This window comes from Pleuronectes platessa, chromosome 5 (assembly GCF_947347685.1).
Source record: "Pleuronectes platessa chromosome 5, fPlePla1.1, whole genome shotgun sequence".
Taxonomy (NCBI): domain Eukaryota; kingdom Metazoa; phylum Chordata; class Actinopteri; order Pleuronectiformes; family Pleuronectidae; genus Pleuronectes; species Pleuronectes platessa.
This window is the reverse complement of record NC_070630.1, coordinates 15,480,827-15,501,251: the sequence shown is the minus strand read 5'-3', so window position 1 is coordinate 15,501,251 and position 20,425 is coordinate 15,480,827. Positions and strand designations below refer to the sequence as shown.

The 20,425-nt window shown below is 41.1% G+C and overlaps 1 protein-coding gene across 1 annotated transcript in view; it reads left to right on the top strand.

The window, feature by feature from the left end:
• Nucleotides 1-19,895, top strand: part of LOC128439720 (WD repeat-containing protein 49) — a 26,270-nt gene extending 6,375 nt beyond the window's left edge. The window contains exons 7-17 of the mRNA XM_053422110.1: nucleotides 1-46; nucleotides 389-537; nucleotides 1,565-1,798; nucleotides 2,863-3,027; nucleotides 5,463-5,578; nucleotides 7,408-7,538; nucleotides 13,942-14,043; nucleotides 14,176-14,268; nucleotides 15,600-15,790; nucleotides 18,148-18,345; nucleotides 19,284-19,895. The exon at nucleotides 1-46 is cut by the window's left edge and continues 122 nt beyond it. Coding sequence (XP_053278085.1) covers nucleotides 1-46; nucleotides 389-537; nucleotides 1,565-1,798; nucleotides 2,863-3,027; nucleotides 5,463-5,578; nucleotides 7,408-7,538; nucleotides 13,942-14,043; nucleotides 14,176-14,268; nucleotides 15,600-15,790; nucleotides 18,148-18,345; nucleotides 19,284-19,415 — 1,557 coding nt within the window. The 3' untranslated portion in view covers nucleotides 19,416-19,895. The remainder of the gene's footprint in view (nucleotides 47-388; nucleotides 538-1,564; nucleotides 1,799-2,862; nucleotides 3,028-5,462; nucleotides 5,579-7,407; nucleotides 7,539-13,941; nucleotides 14,044-14,175; nucleotides 14,269-15,599; nucleotides 15,791-18,147; nucleotides 18,346-19,283) is intronic.
• The last annotated feature ends 530 nt before the right edge of the window (nucleotides 19,896-20,425 follow it).

The following is a 20,425-nucleotide window of genomic DNA, read 5'->3' as shown; positions in this document are numbered from 1 at the left end:
AGGGGCGTGTGGGACGTGGACCACCACCGTAAACTCAATCTGATAGGTACGGTGAAATTGTATATATATATTATGGCTACTCCATCAATGTTACATTAGTTTGATTATGTTTGCTGTGGCTCATGAATTTTTTTTTAAAGTGTAATAACCAATAACCAAAGCGGACGTGCCAAAACCTGTCTTCTCTTAATGCCCAGCAGAGGGCGACTCCAAAAAGAAAACTGTATCGATAGTAGGCTATAAGATAATGACTCTACTTCTTACTTGATTTATAACATCGGTGAACTTCTTTACTTCTTAAACTTCTGGGCGTCTAAAACAATATGGCCTCTTGTTCTTAAGTGCCGTTAGCCACCCTGCTAATTTGGGATGCTCCGATTGGTTGTAGCCACAGCAGGCGTGGATCATCAGGTCCTGGTGTGGAACCCGTACGTGACCTCAGAGCCGGTGTGTGTGCTCGGCGGGCACATGGGCCCTGTCCTCGCAGTCCGCTTCATGCAGACCAAGCAACAACTGCTCAGCTACTCCAAAGATAAGGTAGGAGTGTGTGTGTGTGTGTGTGCGTGTGTGTGTGTGTGTGTGTGTGTCTCTGTGTGTGTGTGACACTCTTCTGGTAAAGATAATGTGATGATGAAGAGCCCTCTCATTGTAATATTAATTGTGCTAACTCGCTGTAATTACTGCAGAGAAAGGAGAGTGTGGTGGAGATGATTGGTCGGCTGTTTCTCGCTCTTTCCACTAAAAGAGCCGAGCACCACATCACCTTTAAATCTCCCTTCTCTCCGATTTAAGGAGGATGTTGGTGCTTGTGTTGCTTTTCTTCTCCCTGTTGTAGCTCGGTGAATGTTTGCATTCTCCTTGGCTTCGCTGAAGAGAACATATATTTTAGAAGTGATTTATGATCCGTCTGCTATCTCCTCAAACACCATCTGCCAATTCAAGAAAATCTGAGAGCTTCACCTTAGTTTCCTCTGCAAGAGTTTCTGGAACAGCAACAGTCATCTTGTTTGTGTCGGGAAGCAACATGGCCAAGTTTTTGTGAAGTCCAGAGAGTGGCTCTGTAACATGCTGTGCAGAGCTGCTATGGTAACCATTCTTCTCAGCAATGATTGTATTGTCTGGTTCCCTTTGCAATGTCTTTTCATAAACATTGGTTTTCATAGTAGAAGGTTTAAAGTTTGTTTTTATGCCTCTGCACCTGTGACACCCGGTGGCTGGAGGCATTCTGTTTCCAAGGAGTCTTGTGAATGCGATAATTCAAGAACACCTCGATATTTGTCACAGATTTACAGTTGTCTCAAGAAGCAACTGATTCGATATTGGCTCTTTAAAGGTCAAGGTCACAGTGACCTCACAAAACAGGTTTTCATCCTCTTGAATTTGATTTTGCAAGTCTGCCTTTTTTTGAAGATGTCAAAGGTTAACGGCACAGTTGCCTCAGGTTAGTCAGATTTTTTTTACAACCAGAGGGCAGTAATTGTAGTTACACTATATGTAGTAATTAATAAACTGTAGCTTCTCCACTTACATAACACACACTCGTACACTTTCATCCCTTTTCTAGGTCCTGTGTCTGTGGGACGTGCCCAGTCTGCAGTGTGTTCACCGTCTGGCTGGCATCTTCCCAAAGACACCGGAGGACACACACACCCTCCTGTTCCTCCACGAGGAGCGTCATCTCCTCCTGCTCTCCTTCAACAGCCTGCTTCTTCTGCTGGAGACCACGAAGGAGGAGAGGAGGACCAGCAGCCACGAACACCCTGTGACCTGTGTGCTGTACAACAGTCTGTTCAGACAGGTATGCTGGGAAACTGAGTCCCTCTCATCTCATTCAGTAGTTTTCTGTTGTTGTCCAGAGGCACATTTAAATAAGTTGGGAGAATGGTTATGTGTTATATAGACTATTTGGTAGTATATTTAGTAAGTGAGCAGTAAACTCGGATCCTGATGATGAAGTTGAGTTTTGAACTTTATTCCTGGCAGAAGTTGACAGAACACCTCGTGGTCCTCATTAAGTAGCAGCAGCTTTTGTTTTCCCAGTTGTCAAATGTTCAAATTGTCATTTTCTTGGAGCGTGTCCATTTCGTGCTGAAGATCATTCAATGTATATCAAAGGCTACACAACAGCAGCTAAATGGACATTTAGTTTCCTCAAACATTCATTATCTGTATCCCATATCTTTTAAAGGTCACTGGGGGGCGTGAGCCAATCCCAGCTAGAGGCAAGAGGCCGGGTAATCATAGGGCTGACACAGAGAGGCAAACAATTCATTCAGACCTATGAGCAATTTCGGGTCTCCAATTAACCTGCATGTCTTTGGACTGTGGAAGGAAGCTGGACTATCTGGTGGATACATTTATTTGGATTATTTATTTGGATTTGATATAACAGTGATATTAAATTGTCAAAATGCTGACTTGGTTTTACAAAGACAGACTCATTTCTAAAATGTTTGTATTTGAAAATTCTTGCAAGCAAATTGTTATGTTTTTGTCTCTTTTGTATCACACTTACACAGTTATATTAGTATCCCACCCAGGAGGGAATAAATAATAGCTAATACATCCCAAATGAATATCTCTCATTTTATAAAGTGCATCCACTCCTGATTGTTTTTCTCTTGCTTTTATTTCCACTTGTCAGACGCATTATTATCATATTCTCATGCATGCCTCAAAAGCAGTGACACAAAGTGAGGAGGGTTGTTTGGCTCTGTGAGATTCATGAAAGAATATATCAGTGGAATAAAAGTGATCAAACTCTCCATGATTGATCTCTCCTCTCAACGTGTGTGTGTGTGTGCGACTGTGTGTGTGTGTGTGTGTGTGTGTGTGTTTTTGTGTGCGTGTGTGCGTGTGCAGGTAGTCAGCAGTGACTCTGCCTCCTCTGTCATCTGCTGGCAGGCCGACACCGGTCAAAAGGTCAAGCAGTTCCACCGTTGTCATGGCGACGCCGAGATCTCCACCATGGTCCTGGACGGTACGCAGACGCGGCTGTTTACCGCAGGCACTGACGGAGAGGTCAAAGTAAGTGCACTGCCACACACACACACACACATACAAGTACACACACACACATACTGTACATTCACTGATTCAGCGGTGAACCGTAGAGCTGCAGGTCAGACATCATAGAAATGCAAATTCTGAAATACACGGTCTATAAAAGAAGGCGGTGATGAGAAAGAAGATGATGAAAAGAAGGTTAAGTGGCCTTTCAGATAAAAGAATTCCATTCACTCAAAACCATGTCACTGTCAAATCTGACATGACTTGTTGAATTCTACTGATGAAACAGAACCATGAAGGGCTCTGCCTTTCAACCTCCGACCCAGTGCCCAAACAGCTGCAAGGGGTTACTTTCACTGAAGCCGCTTATATGATGTAAGTCTTGATTTATAGTTTATCTTAACATTCCACTTGTTGATGGCACCAATGCAACATAAGATGGATGATGCTTGAAACGTCCTACAAGGAGTTTTTAACTAGTTTGTCTCATTTTAATCCTGCTGCCTCTTTCTGACCTACAACAGCAAAGGAGACAATCAGGAATAAAATTATTACTCATTATTCTCAATGTCATTGGTCGGGTCGCACCACCCTTTGAGGCCAGATGAAAACCCACATTACATCTGCTCTTCATCTTCATCTTCATCCTCATCATTTCACACCCAGTGAACTCAGCATCAACAAGATAATACACTTTCTCCCTTTCCCTCCCTTTTCCTTTTCCATCCAGACAAACACACTAAACACACACACACACAAACACACACACACACACACATGCACATGCTATATAAAAACAAACCATTAAGAGATCATAGACGACAGATCAGCGGCAGCAAAAGAAAACAATGCTCCCTCACACCCACTGGGACACGGTTCAGTCCATGTTGTGTTGCGATGCTGCAAGGGGTTACTGTCACTGAAGCTGCTTATATGGTGTAAGTCTTGATTTATAGTTTATCTTCACATTCCACTTGTTGATGGCAGCAATGCAACATAAGATGGATGATGCTTGCACCACCTGTGAGGCCAGATGAAATGTTTTAGGGCATTTTTCCGCCGGCAAACTTTCATAGTGAGTGGAATCAGGCTTATAATGTGACATTTAATGTCGGCCTTGCAACTGATTGATATCTGATGTTGGCTCAGTGAAGAAGGAACGTGACGAGGGAACGTCGCCCCTCTTTAACTTTCAGAATGAAATTGCTATAACCTTGGAACTACATATTGTAGAATTACATGTAACAAAAGTGTATGAACAGTACTTCAAAGGTATAATGTTGTCATTTTATAAATCATACAGCAACAAAAAATATACATTACCTCATCGCAATGCATCCTACAAACGGTTCTTCTTTTCATTCCTACCAAAATAAACACACGTGATGGTTAGACCAAGGTTTTCACAACTGGAGAAAATGGAAATGCTGCCGTTTTTGTCTAAAAAGACGCCAAAATCAACAACATGAAAAGATCCATGCTTTTTAACAATGTCCCTCTCAGTAACTGTAAAATATTAATTTTATGTCATAACTGTATATTAGAATATCCATCATCTATACTGGGGCTGTAATCTCTGAACACTTAACTGTAAATCCGCTATAATTAATCTATTGCTAATAGCTTATCGATATATACATAATGCTACTAAGGTCAGAATTCTCCTCATGGTTTAGTTCCATCATTATTTATTCTGAACACAACCTCATTCAAAGTGCTGTTTAAATGGCAATGTTTCTTTCAGATTTATTTTGATCTTAATCTGGTTGATATCAGAATATTTGTGTCCTTGTTAAAGTGTTTAGTATTTGCTCAAATTACAGTAAAAAAGTTACAACCTTCCTTGTAACCTAATTCTATGAGTGCACATACAGGCATGAAGCAGAATCCTGCCTCGTACAACTTTTTCTTTTTCTTTTATTTAGTTTCAAACAGGCACTATTATATGACTCTAGGTACAAGTCAGATTCTAAATGCATCACACAGTGACTAACTGCAATTATTCGATAAATACAATAATTGTGTAATCAACATAATCAGCCTCATCAATTCTTGTGACAATGCAACTCCAGAACACACATCCAATCTGCGTCATCATGAAAAATTGGATAGTCTCAGATATTACCTGACTCCTACTTATCTGATGGACGCACAGTAGAATAGTAGTTTAACTGCCCAAGGAGCCGCAAAGATATTATCAAAACCATGTCTGCCTTAATGAAAAATAACACTCTTTCAAAACTGAATACAACAGTAAGTATCACTGTTTTAGTTACATCTTCATTATCAAGACGATTAGCTGGTAATGGACTAAAAGCCCATAACACTGAAAACATGTCTGAAGTAACAAACTTCTTGACAAAGTTTTGTTTGTCTGTTGGCATGTGGATGTGTTTTGAATCCAAGCACATTTGGCGTTGTGATAGATTTGTCATTTGTTTTATGTATTGCAGGTGTGGGACTTTAATGGCCGCTGCCTCCACAGAATGAACGCCGGCCTGGGTCGAGCTGTGGAGATCTCTCAGGTCCTGCTGCTGAAGAGGAGCATTCTGGTGATGGGCTGGGAAAGGTAGTAAAGAAGTGTGTATGCACGTGGGATTATGATTGTTTTACAGTGTGCAGTCTCTGTTGCACTCATTTATTCATTTATTGCATACATGCAAAGTCTGAAATACTAAAAAACTGCTAATGCTCACAAAACATAATTTTAGATGTGACATTGCCGCAACACCCTCATCGACTGTGTGTGAGAAAAACATTGCACTTGTCAAAGATTGAGAATGAGAATATTTGTATGCAAGAACTACTGTGTGTGTGTGTGTGTGTGTGTGTGTGTGTGTGTGTGTGTGTGTGTGTGTATGTGTGTGTGTGTGTGTGTGTGTGTGTGTGTGTGTGTGTGTGTGTGTGTGTTCCCTCAGACTGCCAAAAATACAGCCAACCAGACATCTGGACTCTAACGAGTCTGAATGCTCTGGGGTGCTCCCAATCACTTTAGTACGACTGCTTCAAACTGTGTGTGTGTGCGTGTGTACCCACATTACATCTGCTCTTCATCTTCATCTTCATCCCCATCATTTCACACCCAGTGAACTCAGCATCAACAAGTTAATACACTCTCTCCCTTTCTGTCTTTCCCTCCCTTTTCCACCCAGACAAACACACCAAACACACTCACACACACACACACACGCACATGCTATATAAAAACAAACCATTAAGAGATCATAGACGATAGATCAGCAGCAGCCAAAGAAAACAATGCTCCCTCACACCCACTGAGTCATGGTTCAGTCCATGTTGTGTTGCGATGCTTTTAAGAAATCATGCAGGTTGAAATGTCCACATCCCATCAACAGACACATTCCTTTGTTTTGTAGGCCACTGCATCATTTTACATTTCATGTCCAGCCCCATGAGCACAATAAAAGAAAAATCACATTAGGATTGTAGTGCCTGTCTAACTCCACACATACTCCCTTCTCTCCCAGCAGCACCCAAGGTCAGGTAACAGATACTGGGCCAACTAGCAGTAAATTGTAGTCTCTACGCTCATGGACTTTTATATCTTATTCAGATGTCCCAGTAAAAGAGCCAGCAAACTCCAAATCTTTCTTATTACACCAGGGGCAAGACGTAAGGACACAATGTGATTATACATACTTTAGACTTAACTATCCAACAGGATGTGAACATCTAAATGTTACATAGAGAGTGACAGCAGTTCTCGCCATTCAAGGACTTCCTGTTATAATGGATGACACAAGTAGAGGAAGATATATGGGGAGGCTGTGGGAGACATCTTCAGACTGGGGGGGCCGACACTTGCTTATGTTACTCTGTTAGCGTTTGTATATATGTTCCACCTTCCGGTCTCCTTGATGCATCAAGTCTACATTTAAATCGTCTGCACAAGACATCAGCTGCTCTCCTTCGTTCTCCTTTCACCAGCTTACAGACAACGTCCATATCAAAACCCATGATGCATATCGAGGCCTCTCATATGCTCAGAAAAGGTCTCTGGTTCGTCTCTGGTTCGACTCCACGGAGAAACAACAAAAAGACGAACCTGGATTGATCTGTCCAAAAATCCAAGAGGATTCGCCCTACCCTGTCTAGTGCCCCCTGAGCAAGGCACCTTACTCCTCCCAACATCTGCTCCCCGTGCGCTGTACATGGCTGCTCACTGCTCTGTGTGTCCTTCACCAGATGGTTTAAAAGCAGAGGTTACATTTCCCTACCTGCATGTCTGTGCATGTGTTTGGGACAAATAAATGTATTTTAATGTATCTTAATCTTAATCTTAATCTTAATCTTAATCTGGCAGTGTGGTGTACTGGAACCTCTTTGTGTGGCATATTCTTACAATACCTCCTTCTCCCTGTGTCTCCCTCTCTGCAGGATGTTGACAGTGTTCCGGCTGCACTCCTTCTCACAGTCTTTTGTTGAGCCCTCGGAGTGGAAGGGAGGTGTCCAGCATCGCGGTGATGTGCTCTGTGCCGCCTTCCAGCCTCCACACACTCTGGTCACAGGTGAGTGTTACATAACCACTGCCAAGGAGGTCATGCTTTCGCCCCTGCATTTGTTTGTTTGTTCTGTGGTTGGTTGTGGTTGGATTTGTCGGCAGGGTTACATAAAAGCTACTGAACCGATTTCCACTGAACACGGTGGAGGGATGGACCAAGAAAGAACCCATTGTATTTTGCTGCGGGTCTGGAGAAGGAGGAGCAGATCCAGGAACTTTTTTCTGTCTTTATAATTCGGAAGAAGTGCATTCATAGATTGACAGATCAGATGTCCTAGAGAATAATTAATGAAAAAAATCTGGCATTTTTAGAAAACTAGTATCTATGAGTGTGGGCAATTTGGTTTCCGCTCCAAACACTTATCTGGATCAAGTGCAACTTTTAGAAGGCTCTTTCAAATATAGCCGATGAATCCATCCCTCCATTCCACAGCAACAAGGAATCCAAGAGATGGGTCCTTCCCCAGTCAACTGAATCCAGGACTCATAGCATGCCGCTGACGGAGCTAATAAGCTAGCTACGTGGGTGGCGCTCAAATAGCTAATGATGCAACAGTAAGAGAGAGACAAGCTGATGACGCAAATTGGAAATTCTGTTTACACATTTTAAACACCTCTTGTGTTTACTGATTACTTTAATTTGAGTCCCAGAAGTTGAGAAATCAACAGTTACTAACCAACAGTTAGTTAACGCTGTGTGTACTACGTCAACTTTCCATTCCACAGTCATGCTGTGTGTTGTCTTTCATTTCCAAAATACACTTTCATTACTTAAACTGAGGACGAGGGCTCATGCAGCGAGAAAGAGAGAGAAATGAAAAGAAGAGAGAAAAAAAACAAAGGCCGGGGAGTGAAAATTAATCTTCGAAAAGAAATATGAGTGGAATGAAAAATAACTGGGAGCACTTATCTGCTGATTAAAGTTAGTGGTGTTGTTATCAAAGACCTTGTGCTCCCCACGTCTCTCTGCTAGAAGTGGTCCTGTGGTTTTTATATGAGAGACTGTATCTCAGAATTCACAACCAAATGAATGCACACTTCCATTCGGACAGTTGTAAACACCAGGCAGCATTTATGCTCTATCAGACGTACAGTCAGATTTATGAGAACATTTGTGTAAGTTCATTAGATACGTTTTGTGTGGTTTTAACTTGAAGCAGAACTGTCAGAACCATTTATATCAGCGCATTTCCCTGTTGCCCTTTGTGATTATGAGCTATACGCTGCTGATTCACTCTTGGCAGCTTTATTCTCATAACCCAGTGTTTTATTCCTCAGAGGAACGACAGCTTCCCGTCTCTTTGTTGTGAGCTGTCAACTGTCCGCACAATGAACATGTCAAAGTCTGTTAATTGCAAAGTTCCTTCCTAATTAAAATTTTAATTATAACTGTGAATGTAGGGAGGTGAACTGTAAAGGTCAAGAAAGATTTGTGAAAAAACATACACATATATAGAGTACTATCAGAGAGATATCAAGATATGGTTCTAATAAGAACACTTCTCATTAAAGTTATTCCTGTTCTTTACACCTCATTTTAATTTCCTATCTCTTCCTGTGTGTGTGTGTGTGTGTGTGTGTGTGTGTGTGTGTGTGTGTGTGGGTGGGTGCATTACTCTTTAGTGGGTAAATCTGTTTCTTTTTTATTGGGAGAAAGTCGGGGGGATGGAGGTAGTACAACTATAACTAAGCACGATAAGCACAAAGAGCTTAGAGGAGCAATTACTCAGAACAACACATTTCCTCTCCGGTTTTTATCTTAAGTAAGAGGTTGGACCTGCAGGATTTGGGGGATTTTTGTTTCATTTTGTGTTTTTGCTGTTGCACAACATTTGAAACACTAAGCGAATCAAACCACACGCTGCACACATCTATCCCGGGTTGCAGTGAAAGCCATCATGCAGCTCAGCGCCGGGACTCAGTGATATATGAAATGGAAATGGAGTCCTCAAGAATCTCACACGCTCTTATTAATGTGCAGAAATGCTGTGAGCTTCTGGCTGTGAACAGATGAGTTTTTTCTTTCCCTGCATTGAGATTCTTCAATCACTCCATCTTTTTTTCCACGCCTGTGAGTTTGTGCTAGACATTAAACCTCGTCTCCGAAAACTTTCTTGAGCATGGTTTTGTGCTTTCTTTTGGGACCCTGGGATTCAACCTTGTGGCACTTTGGATTCATCGAGCTTGATCTGCTCAAGACCAACCAGCGACAATGTTTGAAAACAAAGAACATCTCCTGTTACGTGAAGAAAGTCAACGTGCAAACAAATGACTCGGCCCATGAAGGTCTTAAGGGAAGTCTTTGAAATAGCAGTAAAGCCCCTCAGCTCTCATAACTGCTTTGATTTGAGATTTCTTCTGCCTGAGGGATTGAACTGGCGATCCTCCAGTCACTGGTCCGCTTCTATAACCATCAAACTACAAACACTTTGAACCCAATCTGCCCGAGAACGCTTTTCAGTTTGTAAAAGTTGTATCGCCTGTTGGTCACGTATAGAAAGTTCAGTTTCAGTTTATCAGGCCGGTGCGAGAGCAGAGAGAGCAGGACCCTCTCTGGTCTTTCAAGACGCATCGACCCCGGAGATAAGTACAGAGGGAGAGAGATAAAGTGAGGGATGGAGATGAAAAGGTAGATAAGAGAGTGGGTGTTCTCGAAGCTGGAAGGAGTTATAGTTTTGGAAGGAAATTAACAGTCGGAGCTGGAACAAAAGAAAAATACACAATTCAGGAGTTAATTTGTGAACTTGGAAACTTGTTCAGAGTTTGCTCTCTAAGCGTGTTCAGCTCCTCTCGCTGCTGCCGCCTGCTTTTTTAACTGACTGACATTACTTCTTAATTTCTGTTTATTCCCTACCTTGACTTTAGCTGGTTTCATTTCTTCCCCACCCACGTACACACACACAAACACACACACACACACACACAGACACAGAGCCCCATGCTGCCCCCACCACCTTCAATTTAATCCGAATTCTCAGATTTAAATTATGTTTATTAGAGCTCTCTCAGTGGGGGTGAGAGGAAATGAGAGAATGCGCTTTCTGTCTTTCAAGCATGTGTGACTGTGTGTGTGTGTGTGTGTGTGTGTGTGTGTGTGTGTGTGTGTGTCTCGGTGTGTTAATGCTGCAGAGTCGGGGGGCTGAGTGTGCCAGAAAGAGAGAATAACAATTTACAGTATGTGTCTATTTGCGTAGATCTCTGAAATGTGTTGCGTTTTCAGGCTTAAACCGAATCACCGACTCCTTCGGTTAATAGCTGATGCAAGAAACATTTTGCAGCTCGCCTGCAGAAATCACCCTTTATCTGTGGTCTCTCTCTCTCTTATTCATAACCTGCTGTCATTCAGCCAACACTTCTCCAGGTTCTGGCAACCTGTCTGATGAATGCAAAAGGTTCAAGACATAAATATTATTTTTTATTATAAACTACTGCAGCAATATACCTGATCATATATTTGGAAGTGAGTTGATGGGTTCCTGGAAAAAGACATAAGATGGAGTGAGTTTCCTCATGGAAACTTTGTGTGGATCAAACTTTTCACTTTTTTTACGTGATTCTCTGTTTCATCAGATCAACTGGTGTTTGGTCAAAACAAAATCAAAAAAAAATTATGTTATTTATAAATTCCTTTTATATTACTCCCTCTCTTTTCCAGGCCTTTGGGTTAATATGAAAAAAGGATGAATCATGTTCATGTCCTCTTGTCAAATATTTCAATCTCCACACTCGAAGGGCCATTCTGTCGAGTTTGGTTCGAACCTACTATCTTTTTTTGTTTAGTCTGAAAAAAAGTAACAGGTGTTAAGGACCTTCTGACCATTATCCGGACAATTTCAAGACGTTGAGACAGCATTTAACAACAGAAGAAGAAAAGGGAACTGAATCAGTGCACAGGATTAGTTCCAGTCCTCGCCTCATTGGATGTAATGGTTGAACAATGAGGATGTTCATTTTGCTGATACTAATAACATAATGATAATTCAGTGGAAAAAAAACGAATGACCTGAAAAGGTTCATTCATGTTCTCTATTAAAATGGAGAGACTGCACTTAATTAAAGAAAGTTAGCGAACACACATTAGATGCACGCCCGTATCAAACCAATCAGTGTCAAGTGTAAGCAAATGCAGCTCACGTAGGCAGGAGGTTCATATGTTGCACAAAAGTCTTTATCGTGCTCCGTAAATTACAAATTGCAAAACTATCGATTGTAAATAATGTAACAAAGACATCAGAGCTATCGACATCTGAGCTATCGACAGCATTATTTTCTACAATAACGATATTTGCAAGTTCTTTCTTCCTCAAATCTGTGGAGCACAAAGGCTTCTTCTGTAAGAGTGGTGACGCTTTACTTTCAGTTGGCAGCAGATTTCTTCACGCTTGCAGCAAGTTCTCACATCATAGCATGAGTTCTGCCAAATTATGTGTTAATGCCGCCAAGTGACAAAAGTCATTTAAAAGTTCAGTTGGGAACACACACGTGCTCAGGACTGTGTGTGTGTTTGTGTGTGTGTGTGTGTCGTCTGTGCGTGCGCATGCGTCTGTTTGTTTGTTTCCCAAGAAGTTGAATTAACTTGCAGCAGGAACATTTGGCTGATGTGGGACTGAAGCCTCCTCATCCATATTCAGAGTCTTTGCGAGGTTCCGCTCGGCTTCACACACACACTGTCAAACACACACACACACTGTCAAACACACACAAACACACGCGCCAGGGTACACACAGGGGTCCTGTGTGTAACTCCTTCAGTCACAACCTCCTCGGATCCCTTAATCCTCCCTGGCTGAGCACCTTTTCCAAGCGACCAGGGAAAAACTCATCTGAACTTTGATGAACAGCCAAAGTGTTTTGGAAATAGAAATCTGAAAAGTGAATGACAGCAGTGACATATTTTTCACGCAGGGGATGCTCTGATTTACAATATACAGTAAAGTATTTGAAATGTCTTTGTCGACAAGTTAGGGACTTTGAGTCTACAGATGAAAGTCAATTTCCAGGTCTGGAACATACACTGTGTATAAAGTCTGCCCAAAAATACAAATTATAACTAGCTAAAGTTTCAGAAACGATCTTTGGTCACTTTTCAGTCGCAGCTGTGTTGTCCATCTTTATATACAATGGGAATAATTTTTTTTTACATGAAATATTATGTCATGACACACCTGAACTATTGGTGGTCATGTAGCATTGTGAATTATGTAGGATCCAAGTTTGAAAGAATTATAAATTATTATAATATCATGTATGTATATATATATTGTTATATATTATACCTCTGTTGCACCAAAAGTGTTCCACCTGTTTATTCAAAGTTCAGTGAAGCTCTACTCAATATGCAGAACTCTGAACTGAAGAATCAGCTGCAGCTGGTCACCTGTAGTTTATTGATATTGAAGGTATACTGTGTAAAAATCGCACCAACTTCAACACAGCACTTTCTGTGGCTCTAATTAATACACATTCCAAATGTGAAACTGATAGAATGAACGGCTCTGGAGATATGCGAGTCACGCACAGACAGACAGAGGCTGACATTTCCGGAATTATTTAATGTATAGAGGATGTTTCCTTTATTTAATAACCCATTTACATCTTTGAATTCAACATTGTGCTGATGATGCAGGTATCTACACAGTCTCCTCCCCGCTACTCCTCTCCGCCTCTGACACACACACACACCCACACACACACACAAAGAGCATGATAAAAGTCGCTTGAAATACAGAAGGTGGCCCTGGGCTGCATGAATAATGCATGAGATCTACACTCTCAATAAACTTTATGCTGCCTATTGCACAAACACATACACACAAAAACACAACCACACACACCCTAATCTAAACCTAATTCTTACCCTAAAACCAAGTCTTAACCCTCAAACAGCCCTTTGACCTTTTTTAGGACCAGCTATAATGTCCTCACAACGTCAAAATGTCCTCATAATGATGCTATAGAACCAAATTGGCCCTCATAAGTATAGAGAGTCAAACACACACACACACACACACACACACACACACACACACACACACACACACACACACACACACACACACACACACACACACACACACTCACACACACCTAGACACGCTAGATGAAGATTGTTCTAAAAGGATCTTTCTGTTGAGGTTAAGGGCTGAGTGGTGGAACAGATGGGAGCTGGGGACAGATGTGGAGTTTTATCATCTTTAAAGTGGTTTAGTGACTTGCATCATTCAGCAGCACAGAGAAAGTAAAAGCTTGTGTGTCGACCAAAGGTTTTGGTGTTTTGTTCTGTTTCTTTTGAGAAGCTAACAAAGCCTCGGAAATGTATTTTCCGATACAAAACTGCTGTTAAATCAAAGTGCGGTTCTTAGAAAGTTTTTGAAAAGATTTCTGCTTTTTGTTTGGTCTCCCTTCTGCAGGAAGCTACGATGGAGAGATTATCGTGTGGAACAATGACACAGAAAAAGCTTTGAGGAAACTGCAGCCACCTCCTGAGCAGGAAGACAACAACAAGCAGCAAGGTTTCACAAATCATTCCAACAAACTCTTTGTTCTGTAAAACTCTTCTTTAAACCCAAGATTAAATGGACTAGTGCAATTCATTTTTAAAGACAAAATTGTGTTAGCACTCCAATTATTTTCTTGTTCTTCAGTCTGTGATCTTTCTCACTGTGATTTTCTAGATGACTCCCCTGACGCCATCACCAGACTGTTCTTTATTCCAGGACGCACATCTGCTGCTGCAGGTGAAATACTGAAATTATTTGCTGTGTAATCTCAGTCAGAGTTAGACTGTGGGAACTTTCGAACCTGCCTTGTTTGTTCTGGACCTTTGGACTTGTCAGTTTAGTCTGAACCAAAATAAAAGGTGTGAAAGGTGCGATAAAGAAGACAGATTATTTAGAATCTCCTGCCCTCCACAAAGCAAATGACGGCTTTGGCACAAGAAATGCAAAAAAACACAAATGATCCTATGGCACAATTTTGTTTGATTTTATTCAACAGTGGGTGGACCAATGGACCAACATTTTTGCCTACCACAAGAGCTGATCTCAGTCTGAACCATGGTTCAGATTGTCTTCAGCGTAAAACATATTTAGATAATTCAGACGTTCAGACCAATTAAAGGAAGTTGAGACAGCACTAAGCAGTAGAGGGTAAAAATGGTTTCTTGTAGTCTTTTCCTCTAATAATATAATGTTTGAACAACGAGGAAGTTCCCTGGCTAGTTGTAATACCAAGTACAAAATGAACGGGTTCATTAATTTTTTCAATTCAATGGAAATAAGTTTTCTATTCTCTATATTAAAAAAGGTTAGCGAATACAACAGCCAAATTAGCACCATGCGTCAGATAATCGCCTGTCTGCAAACCAATTCATTCCAGGTAACGGTAGACGCAGCCTGTTACTTGAACAGTAATAGTTGACTGCAGACACAGCCTTGTTTTGTTGTTGAAATACACAGTTGCACATTAATCCATCTTTTTCAGTATCTCCACATCAGTTATAGTTTGATGTGTTTCGTTCCTTTCAAGTTTTTTTTAGCTTCTTTCATTCACAGCCTCTGAAACCCTGAACTTTACTTATCCTTTTTTCATTTTATCAAAACCTGTTCTCCAGTTTGATTTATTCTCAGTTATTTTGACAGTAGCTGCTGCCTCTGGCTGAAGCTGCTCGGTTAAAAGAAAGACAAAATAGAACTTGATCAGCGATTGGACCAATGACGGATCACCACATAGAAAGAGTGAACACGTGCCCAGAGCCCTGGAGTTCAGACACTTTGCCTTAAAGGGATAGTTTACTGAAAAATTAAGATTTACTCATTATCTACTTACCACTTTGCCGATGGAGGGTGGGGGAAGTGTTTGTTCCGATAACACTTTTGGAGTTTCAGGGGTAAACAGTGTCACAGCCAAATCCAATAAAATTGAAGTAACTGGTGAACACTTCTTCTGTGGTGTCATACAAGTGTCGGTAAGCCCCGACATTCATATTCAACTCGAAAAGGCAACTGACTTCCACACACAGACACTGTCCCAGGCAGTCTTAGCAGCGGTATGTCTGAAACTCCATCAGGTGGTGCAGACTTGGTGTCGTGCGGGGGTTCGGGTGTGGTCCGGCTCTGGAACACCGTCCACAGTCGTCTTGTGGGACAGTTCGCAGCTCACAGCAGAGTCTTGGGATCCATCATCATGACGGTCAGCCCTCGTGGGAAATACTTAGTCACTGCGGATAGAGAGGGGACACTGAAGACATGGGACATACAGGTAGGTGTGCACATACTCGACATGTTTCTGTGATCTGCAGTGGGCCCCACTGAAAGCTACATGCCACCATGACGTGTTTTTGGACAGTAAGAGGAAGCGTGGCTGAGACAGAGTGGTAATGTGGACACAGAGCCAGAGGGAGAGACAGACATGAGGACACAAACTGTCATAGATGATGAAGAAAGAGTGAGCCTCAGTTTTTCTATAACATATAATGTCGTTCCCTCTGAAAACGACAGCACCAAACAGCCTACACAGCCACACCTGTCAATCACTTTGAAAAATATCCACTGATACTATAAATTGTAAAGTATGGAAGACCATTTGTGCCACTTTGACAAAAAATCTCATTAAACTGATTATCTATTTTATAATTACAAATAACAATCTCATCATAACAATTTACCAACGATAATTTGTACGATGCAATAATTGTGACTTACTTTGTTATAATTTCAATTTACTATCTCATAATTTTCATTAACTATTTGATCATTTCAATTAACATTCATTAACGTTCTCCTTATGTGAATTTACTATCTCATAAATTTAGATGTATTCTCTCATAATTGTAATTAACTGCCATAACAATCAATAACTATCAACATGTTATAATTCCATTTAATTATTAATTATTAATATTTAAATTCAGACTTAATAAAAAAGTATGTAATAATAATTAAGATTATGATTAATCTCATAACCATACAATTGTGAGATTTTAATTAAAATCTCGTAATTTGAATTAACTTTCTCATCATTTAATTCAACAATCTGATCATTTAAATGAGATATCTCATCATTTAATTCAACTGTGTCATAGCTTCAATCTCATCTGTTCAATTGATCATATAAAATTTTTTTATCAATCTTTTTGATCTCATTACTTGGAAAATGGCTCGCATGCATTTCAAATTTTAGAAGCAACTAGAATGTATAAAAGGAGTTTTTGCATAAAAAAAAGAAACAATAATCAATCATTGTTAAATGTGTGAAAAAACAATGGTTGACTATATCTCATCTTTTTTCAAAATCACCTCTATTAGAAGAAGAAAAAAATTGTAAATACATTTTCTGATCACAGATTGACTTCAGCCTATGAACACTTGGGAACTGAAGAGTTCCTGACACCTCACGGAGACCTTTTGACTTTTTGACTCTGATCACGGAGACAGGGAATGTGCGGCTGCTCTGAGGCGTAGCGGCATCACTGTCATGCTCATAATCGCAGTAAAAGAACCCCCTCTCGGGTATTATTGCCACAATACTCAGAGCTCAACTCTGTCGCCGTTTTTAAGAGGGGATGCATTCAGATGGGTGCGTCTCATTTGGCACCCAGTTTAATTTATGGAAATGTGTATATGTAGCAGAGAAGAAGAAAGTTGGGTGAGCTCACTGTTCTGGTAGAAATCCTCTCCTACAGCAAGTTGGCACGTGCTTTGGAATCAGCTGGATGACTAACACGATTGCACAGTAGCCTATACAGTGTTGTCCTCTCCCACACAGGATTACTGCAGTTCAGTTTAAGTTCTCATATACATATTATGCTGTAGATTGTGGCAATTAGTTTTTTATATTACTCAACATTTGAAAAATAACATAATGAGGTTTGTTTTGTCTCAGAAAGGCAGTGAATTGTAACTTCAAACAGTGAAGTAGAGTAACCATCAGTCAGTCATAACTGTCATTTAAACTTATGATTATTAGTAATTAACATTTTATAACACTGAAATCATTTCAAAACGTGTTCCAGTAGCTTTCTTGTTCATTTGAAGTGATACTTTGTCAGTTACATGAAACTGGTAGGACTAAGTGGTTAAGTTACCTTTAGCTGAGGCTTTGTCATCATCATCGACTGAATAAAAAAAATGGCATGGACTCTGTGACTGGAAAGTGAAGCCAATGTGGAAGTGCCTGAAGCCTGTATTCTCTCAAATGACCAGCAGAGGGAGACTCTGGTCACAAAAAGAAGTCCATTGTTTCCATTGACGTCTGTGAGAAAATTACCTGACATTTCACTTGATTTATAACGTCTGTAGACATTTTTTGTAAGGAGGTCATGATCTCAATCTCGAGTTTGAAGTGTGCTTCAATACAGTATGATGTTCATGCAGTACATTTTAATCCCATTTTGAGTCAAATAGACCGTTTAACAAGGTTATGCATTTGGGCGTGGATACGGTGTGATTGACAGCTAGTAAAATCTATTGGGTGCAGGTCATAGGTGTAGTTGGACCCTTCACTGTTTCCATGTTTGGAGACAGTACTTCATATTTATTCATTAATATTTTAGGGTATTATAATCTTATAGTAATATACTGTTCAGTAATCCACTGCTTTGCTCCGCCACCCCTTAGGATTATTTACTTGAACCAGGTAACGGAACAACCAAAGAACCTCCAAACCTACTGAGTAGTTTCCGACCACACCTCGATCGAGTGACTCACCTGGAGACGTGTGTCCATGGCAACAGGCTCCTCCTTCTCTCAGCATCGTCAGACTGCAGTGTGGCGCTCAGCTTTCTGCCCGGAGATACCATCGGTCTGTTCGGACAGGTACACAAACACACACACACACATAAATGTACAAACACAGGTCATTCCAGTGCACTGCAGTCGCTTGAAATATACAACACAACACACTGCATGTGTGAAATCAATTGTTAGACATTGTTCGGTGCCACACTGTCAAAGTCAGGGCCTTAGCTCCTAGCTGTTGAAATGTACAGCGGTCGGGGCGTGGCCCGGGTGAAGCCCTGAACCTTCCACTCTGCAGCGTGCTGGTGGGCGGTGAGTGGACCAGATGGATGTGAAACCCAGCGTCAGGCCCGGTTCAGGCATGTCTATGTGTGTTTGTGTCACAGAGGTCCCATATTTGGCCTGGGGCAGTATCTGCTGAGTGTTGCTTCATTTCAGTTTTGGCCTCAGGCCCACACAAACACACAAAGACACAAAAACACACACAGAAACAAACACACACAGACACAAACAAACAGAAAATGGATCATAACCCGAAGAAGAACATGCATGAATGAAAGCAACATCTTTTTTTTTTACTTTCTTTAAAATGCTGAGATAATGTCAAGGTATGCGCTCACCGACTGCCCTTCTAATTTTAAATTTTTGTAATGCTTAAGAGGTATTAGGCCACATTTCTGTGTCACGCTATGAAATCATATATTTTGTGAGATGGAATTCAGACGGTCAAATAAAGAAGGCACATTCATATTCAGCACAACAGCTTATCAAAGGATACTGTGTTAATTATGAACATGTTTCAGAGCTAAGGAGGAAACTCAGTCATTCACATTAAACAGCTTCTCACTACAGTTTGATTCGTGTTTCCTCAGGGTGACCACAGGCTGCATGCTAATCTGTTGATTCTGACAAAGTACAACATTTTACGGCCACAAGGTCATCTCGCAAACTAGCTCACGCTGTCCCCCACAATAACCTCGCCTCAACTCATCTCCACCGTTGTCCATCACGTGTAGGAGGAGCTGTGGTGCACGGACAGACCTGGACGGCTGCTCCCCCAGCAGGAACCTGAGCAGGACCAGAGAGACAACGGACGACAGGAAAACATCAGACAAACGGTGGGGGAGGTCACCTCCATCTCCCAGTGAGACATGGTCATGATCCGAGACCCGACAGGTCAGCAGAGGGAGGAGACAGCGTTATATAAGATGTGCAGGAGGAGGGGGGACGGCACACGTTGACAACAATGAACCAGATTTCAGAGATGACTAAATTGTGTGATGCTGTAAATGTATATTTTCATGCTGTCTTATGTTGTATGATAAAGCTGCACTGTGTTTATGTCTGTAAATAAAATAGTCTGCCAAAATTTAGAAAATTCATAAAATGTTTGTGCCTCTGTGCCGGCAACAGCCAGTGGTCAGAGGCATTATGTTTTAGGTTTATCCATCTGTCCGTCTCTCTAATGTACACGATCTCTCAAGAGTGCCTGAAGGGAACTTTTTCACATTTGGTACAAATGTTCAGTTGGACTCCTGAAGAAACTGATTCGATTTTGGTGAACACGATCACTCAAAGGGAAGTCCTTACATCTGGCACAAACATTCACTTTAGAATGTTTATGTTACATTCACGAAAGATTAATTGATTAGAATTTGGTTACAAAATACTTCTTTGTCACTTTGCCACACTGTCATCCGGCCAGCTGGCCCACATACTGCATGGATTGATGGCAATTGGGAGGTTCACTCCCTGTTTGCCAGATCTGGGTCAGAGGTAAGCCACAGGAATACGTAAGGTGGCCCGCATGCTTTGTTGGTAATATTCACCATTTACCACATAGGCCACTGGAGGTCGACATTCAGATTATACCTTGCCTAGTTTGTAAAATCAGGCCCACATTTGTTATTTTACAAGTTGGCCCCTTTAGACCCACTTAAGTGGCCCAGATCCGAACACTCAATTGTTTCCAATTTTTTTTCCACTCAAAGATAAAATTTGATCTCAGTGATCAAAGGTCAAGGTGACCTCATGTGAATATGGAAAAAAAATGTATGTAGATTAAAACTGCACTGGTTGGTGCAGGCATACAACTGTGGTGTGGGAAATATAATTGCTAACTTTTTCTTTGATGTTATTTAAGCTAAATCATATAACA